This window comes from Protomyctophum parallelum (genome assembly GCF_964188405.1).
Source record: "Protomyctophum parallelum genome assembly, chromosome: 22".
NCBI lineage: Eukaryota > Metazoa > Chordata > Actinopteri > Myctophiformes > Myctophidae > Protomyctophum > Protomyctophum parallelum.
Window position 1 is genome coordinate 11180076 of NC_139714.1, and position 7714 is coordinate 11187789.

The window sequence follows — 7714 nt, forward strand, 5'->3', positions numbered from 1 at the left end:
TACAAGCTCGTGTCGCGCCACTCGGTGGCGCGATATGAGCTTGTAGATCTGCTATTTTTCAATAGATAAAGCATAACATGATGCTAACACCAAAATGGGTGCCCGGTCAGAATGGGTTAAAATATCTTTACATTTTATTTTTTTATTTCCTTTTCTGCTAAGCAACAGGCTATATATATATATATATATGCTTAGATGATTTCCATTTATATTAGAATACATGTGCACGACTGTAAACACAAAACAGAAGTGGGTTTATATTTTACTCATGACAGCTCTTCCGTTGCTCCAGACTGTGTAATGGAAGCATTTGGAAATTGCGAGAGGCAATAACAGTCTGGTAACGCGAGAATGCGAGAACGGCTATTTTGTTTGCACTGTTTTAAATGTAAGGGAAAGTGTGTCTGTGGGTTTCATAAAATCGAATCAATGAAAAGTAACTACATTTGGTCCATTAGAACACAGATTCGGGTTTTTTTTACCCCATTTCTTGTATATATATTTTTTTTTTACATACACGTTTTTGTTTTTGCCCGACGACAACCCAAGACATGTAATTTTCTGTAGTACTGCAGACCGGTGCATTGATTCATAGACCGGAGAGCTCTAAGTGCATCCATGTCTCTGGCTGCATTCCCAGTATTGAAGGACGGGGCTGACTGATGTCTTATATCGTTGCTGTCGGTGCAGAAACCTTATCTCCACAAATTAACGCCCTACTAAGTATCACAAGTAGCAGGTCTACAACTTGTGACGTGTTTCGAGCTTGTAGATCTGCTATTTTTGCTATTCTTTTTTTATTTAAATCCTGAAAAGTAACCCTCCATGCTAATAAACAGGAGCCGAAATCTTTGCCGATTTCTCTGAATCTAAATCACAGGTTCTAATCGATTCTAATCCAAACATGCGTTTCGAAGGCCGATTGCGGTCCCATCGATAGTCGCAAAAGAATAATTCATGCCTCGGGTGGTCGGATTGCTACATCCGGTCAAGCTCACGGGGACTGTGTTACCTTGAAAAGGGCTATGAAGAAACAAATAGCTGGGCACAGCAATGTACTGGTTCCAACTGGTTCTAACCGTACAGTATGTGTCTGCCATGCTGACTGCATGTGTTCCTGTTTGCTCCTCAGCGCTGGCGTAGGGAGAACAGGGACGTTTATCGCTCTGGACCGCCTAATGCAGAACATCAGGGAGCACGAGTTTGCAGACATCCTGGGCATGGTGTCAGAGATGCGCTCCCACCGACTGTCTATGGTCCAGACCGAGGTAAAGGCAACGACTTATCACCACATTATCTGAAAGACTGATTACTACACTTGTAAGGACCAAGAGACATTGAGAGAAGCATTGTCCTAGTCTTCACAAGAACAAAAATGGTTGTTTTGTGGTTAGATATACATTTACTACTAGACAAAGAATCGGTACAAACAAACGTGTGTGTGTGTGTGTGTGTGTGTGTGTGTGTGTGTGTGTGTGTGTGTGTGTGTGTGTGTGTGTGTGTGTGTGTGTGTGTGTGTGTGTGTGTGTGTGTGTGTGTGTGTGTGCGTGCGTGCGTGCGTGCCTGCATGCATGCACGTGTGTGTTGTAGGAGCAGTATGTGTTCATCCACCAGTGTGTGCTACTCATGTGGAAGAAGAAGAAACAGCAGTCCATCACCAGTGATGTCATTTACGAGAACGTCAGCAAGACATAATGACTGCCACGCTCCACACAGTAAGACATGATCGGTGGATTACTTTATTAAGCAGTTTGGTTAACCCATTTTGACCTGAGAACTGATTCTACAATGTCTCCTGAAATTACATGACATGATTGTCATGACAATTCTGTACATGATTGTCCTGAAACTTTTTCTGAAAAACCTATGTTTCTGTCAGTGGTTCTCAAACTATTTCATGTCAAGGACCCCCATGGAATTACAATTATATGTAATTGGCCATGGACCCCCATGGACCTCACAAGCTTGTAGCGCGGCACTCGGTGCCGCGCTATGAGATGGTAGATCTTCTATTTCCAATAGCTAAAGTATAACAAATAATGCTTAAAACACCAAAAGGGGTTCCCGTCCTGAATGGGTACAGCAGCTATGAACTATGCTAAAAGTATAACACCAAAACTCTCTCTTGTAGGAGCAGTTTGTAGCTTTCACGTTTGTTTTTTAATGGAACTTTTCACCGTGGTGTTTCTTTTAGTAAGTAAGGTTTCATTTGGAACCAGGCGACAGCGTCTGCGTTCATCGCTTCCCGCTTGAAAGGCCCTTTAGTCTGACAAACACATTTTGACCTTTGTGTGTGTTGCAGGCTGTGATCAACAGAACCTTCCTGAGCTGCAGGCCTCCATTCTGTGCAGAGAGATTCACGTCATCATCCCAGACAAACAAACAAAGAAAGACAACAACAACACCACCACCACCGACTAAATATCTACAACAACCCTGAAAAAGAGTTAAAAAATTAAAAAGAAATGTAACAGCGTCTTGGCCAGGTGGGAGGTGTGGGACGGCACATCCGAAACGCCACAATCCTGCACAACTAAACTGTCCGCCCTCATGTGACGAGGACACTGTCGGGGTTGGGGGGGTGGAGTGGGGCTGAGATGGGGGGGGGGTGGTGGGGGGGGGGGGGGGGGGGGGGCGGGGGTTAGCACACGCCACTACCGAACAAATGGACGACTATGAGCGACCTACCTAAGTGGATCCGCCCCTCAGTTTGGTTCTCGTGAGGCAAGACGCACCGAGAGTCAGCGTTTATGTTCTCGCTTTTGTTTCAATCTCAGGATTTACAGCTGAAAAACCAGCAACTTCAGCAAGCACACCGGCCCCCCACCCGTCCCCGCCCCACCCGACAACCCAACTGCTGCGGTTCAACATTGGAAGGTTGGCAGTTGTGCACTTGAACGCACCGTGGTGTTTCTCGGAACGGTTGCTCGTGACTGTACAGTATTAGGATTCACCGGTTAGTTTGTAGCTTTCACGTTTGTTTTTTAATGGGACTTTTTACCGTGTCCAGCGTCGCCAGCGTTCGACAGAAGGCAAAGATTCAAGAACAGCTTGACCTTTTTACCCTAGGGGCCGTTTGTCAAAGACTAAGGTTTCACTGCCATCCATGCCGTATGTGGAACTAACGCCTCTGTAATGGCTTTACCTGCTGGAACACCTTGCTCACAACTACTGCTTTCTCAGCCGTTTACAGACTACTGGTACCGAGGATTTAAAGGAGACAAAGAGAGGGAAAGGACACGCACATGCACATACACACACACACACACACACACACACACACACACACGCACAGTTTAGATGCTAGTAAACTGTGCGGCCATAGTGGCTCTCTACCACATTAAGAACTACGTGAACCGTGGCCCGTGAAACATATCTCACAGGTTCTGAATCTTGGATGTGTTTCCATATTACACTACGGCTCTTGTTTCACATACGGTTCTTTCAACCTCATTTGGGCCCCGTTCAGGAAGCGGTACTTAACCCTGAGTCAGAACTTTGTACTACTAGTAATGTATTTTTCTCTAAAATTGCGATAATAGCATTATCTACAAGCTCACAGCGTGTCGCGGCATGACGTGATGTGGGCTTGTAGATCGGCCATTTTTGCCTTTTTTTTTTTAATTGTTTTTATTTTTATGATGTAGCGTAGCGTGACAAAAAGAAAACACATCACAGAACACCACTGGTTCTGGAAAAGTTTCCGATATGGAAGGTGTCAGGGGTTAACCCCTTCGTATTGGTAAAAAGAAAAAGAAAAAATGAGCTTATAGAGACTCTAATTTTGCACTGAGGCCTTTGGGAGGCGCTGCCACCAGTCTGACCTGCTGAAGATGAGAAGCGAGGAAGGGAATCGGAGGCAGCGACCGTGGTTTTTCCCCCCTGTGGCTGCTGCTTCTTCTGATTGTGGAAACAATTTTGCCTGTACAGTATTTGTCCATATATATTTGTACCGGTCAGTGCACCCCAACCCCCACCGCGGCGGAACCCCTTTCTAACAAAGAGTCTGCGTTTAAAACTCAACACAAATGAAATAACAAAGCGACACATTGCCACTCAACGCAGTGGTTCTCAAACTTTCAAACCGTTTATCTCAAGAATATGTTTTTTAACAAGGACTCCCGACTGAAAATATTTCACGCCAGGGGACCCCAGATTTGTGTCGTTAAAATGTTTAAAACGTTCCAAATTTCTCAAAGATAAATTCGCAATGTGACAATGTTCTGATTTTGTAGCTATTTTCAACTAGCTGATCTATCGGGGTGAAAGTGGTTGAACAGTTTTGCTGGGGCCTCAAGGAGCCCTGGGGCCTGGGGGTCCCCGGTCCGGACGGCACTTTGAGAACCACTGTCTCACCGCTTTGTGCATTCATACTGTCTGCGACACGCCGATGATGACTGCACAAAACCTAAACCAAGGAACTGGGAAAAGTCTTGCACATCTTCCCAACCGATCACCGCGCGTACGTGACATTTAATGAAGCATCTGCGTCCTCTGTTTTTTAGAACAAGGAAGAGGGATGTTGGAGAAACATGAAATGGAAATGTTTTTATTTGTTTCTTTCGATTCTCTGGTTTACCAGTTTAAGCGTATCTGGATTTTTTTGTTGCAAGTTGCAACTGTTTTTTTTTTTTTAGATGAACGGTCCGTGTTAGATGTTGAGCATATCTGGCACTTGCACTAATCCTAGCTGGTCTAATGATAGTAAGTGGTTTTATTACCGAGGTAGTGGAGCTGCATTTCCACATGGTGTCGGATCACATGAAGACCTGCTGTAATACCTGGCTTCCCTCAACGGTTCTTACTGTACTGTACTGTACTGTACTGTACTGTAGGGGGGAAATACCAGAAACATATCTTATCAGAAGCATATCTTTTGTACGCACAGAGAAATTATGGTTCCTTAAAAGGCTATTATGGTTAACAACCACCACCTTCAAAAGAACCTTTATTTAGTGAATGGTTCTTCATGTTGCTCATATTGTTTGGTGAATCTTTTCAAACAATCGTATCTTCTTTGAGGGACCACAAAAGAATGAGTGACACCTGACCTAATTCATCCACGTGGCCCAGCCATCCGACCACTTAACAGGATGGGTGGGCCGCGGACGCTTTTCCAGTATTTGAAGTGGGCTCTTATCCAGAAAAAACACTGGATTTATTTGATCTGTCATCTTTCAATTGATTTGGAGGGTGGACCAGCAAAAAAAAAGAAAATATTTCACTCCGCCAAGGACTGCCGAGTATGACGTGTGATGATTAACCACTTACGCCTGATTCCTACTTCAGCTATTTGAAAACCGTGAGCTTTATTAGGCTCTCAAGATTAACTAAAGTGTTATAATTGGATATCATTTGTTATGTTTTGTTAATTGCTAACTGAATATTTTCCAACTGAATTTCCCTGACGGGATCAACAAAGGTCTTATCTCTATCTACATGTATTACTATTATTGCCTAAATGCAATGGAAAGCAACAGTCCCTTACAATCTACTTGGTTCACTACTGAAGTGGGTTACTTTTCAGTGTTAATCATTGCTAACGCATTAATGATTATGGAGAAATTACAGCATATCGTAGCTGTAGGGAAGAAACCTCATCTCCATATATAAAAAAAGAAGAAAATAAACCGATGCAATTAATGACCTACAGTGTCACAAAAAGTTCCCACCAAGATAATGGATATACAAGGTTTCCATCCGACAGCGACAATTTTGGTCTTTCCTATATATAGATCATGGCGATTGAGAGTGTGTTGGCAGGTTGTCATGTACCTGGAGCGCAGTCAGATTGTTTCACGGTTCATTTATCAGTAGCAGAGTCGTTAATGAAATCCAGATTGCTCCGATTGCAAAAAGCCATTGTTCTGGGTATAGACTTTGTTCAGGCACAGGGATTATGCACTGGCTAATCTGAGCACAGCAGTGGCCTGCCTACGGACAGCCCCCGAGCCCCCCACCCCACGCCACCCCACCCACCACAAACCATTCTGACATATCAGGTTTATTTGGATGTCACGAGGATGCTATGGAAGATCACCATCGCCGTTTTATGAAGGCCATAACATTCAATTTCCTTGGCCATTTATCAACCTTAACCTATAGGTTACCAGTGTGTGTGTGTGTGTGTGTGTGTGTGTGTGTGTGTGTGTGTGTGTGTGTGTGTGTGTGTGTGTGTGTGTGTGTGTGCGTGCGTGTGTGCGTGCGTGCGCCTCACAAATAGGCCTATCGTAATACAAGGGTGTGTGTGTGTGTGTGTGTGTGTGTGTGTGTGTGTGGGGGGGGGGGGGGGGGTTATTGAATGTCCACAAGAACTGAGTTTAGACGACACCCATGGGGTTCATGAAGCACTTGGGTCTTGCAGGAGTGGATATCCACACTATGACCTCTTGTATATGAAGAGATATCCACTCCATGTCTGTTTGGTTCCTCATACTGGCCTTGGATCTTAATTGTCCTTCACAAGCACACGTAGCCTGTAGACTAGAGGACCACTCTAATGTTGAGAGACATCTCATCCCAGTGCGGCTCAACCGCACACTCACAACAGTAGGCTGCATCTCACGATTACCTATCAAATGTACTGTACATACTACTTACTGTGTAACTATTTGGTTTATATTTCAAAGTAATTCTTGTGGAAATGATTTGTTATATTTTATAGTTTCTTTTTTTATTAGCATTATTGTTGTATACATGACATGTTACATGAACGCAGATCCTTCATGTTTGTCTGATTTCTATACAGTTTCTACGGTGGCTATTTCTTTTGGTGGGGTTTGGGGTGGGTGGGGCTCATGTTTTCTGACATAGTTGGGCATTTTGCAGCGACTTCCCCGGCCTTTGGAGTGCATGTTGGACACTTTGGGTGCTCATGAGCGCCACCGTGTAACGTGGAACGAACGCCTGGCTGTGGCCATGCAGCCAAATGCACTGTTTGTGTTTTAAAGTCCGAATCATACTTACATCGTACGCCAGCGGTGCGTGGCGAACATAGCCGAACTACAAGCTCACATGGTGCATTTTCATGTCAAGGACCCTGGTCCCTGCCTAAATTAGTATGTATTTCACCGCAAACATCCAACCGGAAAAAAACTCTGCCAGGCAGGGACCCCCATACAGATTCTAGATGGGTTTTTTTTTTTGTGGTGCAACCACTCCATTACGAAGCTATGTTTGTCCCTGGGTCCCTGTCTGGGTCCGTCTGTCCGAACATGAAAATCCCCCAAACAGTAATTCTGTCATTTCTCAACCGTTTCGGACGTGGGGTGGCTCGCCGGAACCACCCCGACCCCCTTGGCACGTTCCTGGGGGTCTGGATGTTCCGAGGACCCCCCCCCCCCCCGGGGACCCCCTCGCGCTAACTCCGTCATTTCTTGACCGTTTCGGACGCAGAGTGGCTCGCCGGAACCGGGCTGGCACCCTGGGCGTGTTCCTGGAGGTCTGGATGTTACGGGGACCCCCACACGCTAACTGTCATTTCTCTACCATTTCGGACATGGTGTGGCTGGGGAGGGGATGATATGATATTGTGATGTCACTATATCATTGTCATTTCAATTGGGCCTTTTGACTCAAAGGCTTTCATCTTTCAGGAAGAAACCAAAAATACACAGGGAAGACATATTTCAATATTATAATTAAGCAATATTACACGAGAGGGTGTGGGTTAACGTGATTATTGCCATGACAGTTATGCAGTCAGGAACGAGAC

The 7714-nt window shown here is 44.9% G+C and overlaps 1 protein-coding gene across 3 annotated transcripts in view; it reads left to right on the plus strand.

Moving 5' to 3' along the window:
* Positions 1 to 2564, plus strand: part of ptpro (protein tyrosine phosphatase receptor type O) — an 80593-nt gene extending 78029 nt beyond the window's left edge. For all 3 annotated transcript variants that reach the window (XM_083794521.1, XM_083794522.1, XM_083794523.1), the window contains 3 exons: positions 1133 to 1268; positions 1591 to 1715; positions 2303 to 2564. In XM_083794521.1, the coding sequence (XP_083650647.1) occupies positions 1133 to 1268; positions 1591 to 1695 (241 nt within the window). In that variant the 3' untranslated portion in view covers positions 1696 to 1715; positions 2303 to 2564. The remainder of the gene's footprint in view (positions 1 to 1132; positions 1269 to 1590; positions 1716 to 2302) is intronic.
* The last annotated feature ends 5150 nt before the right edge of the window (positions 2565 to 7714 follow it).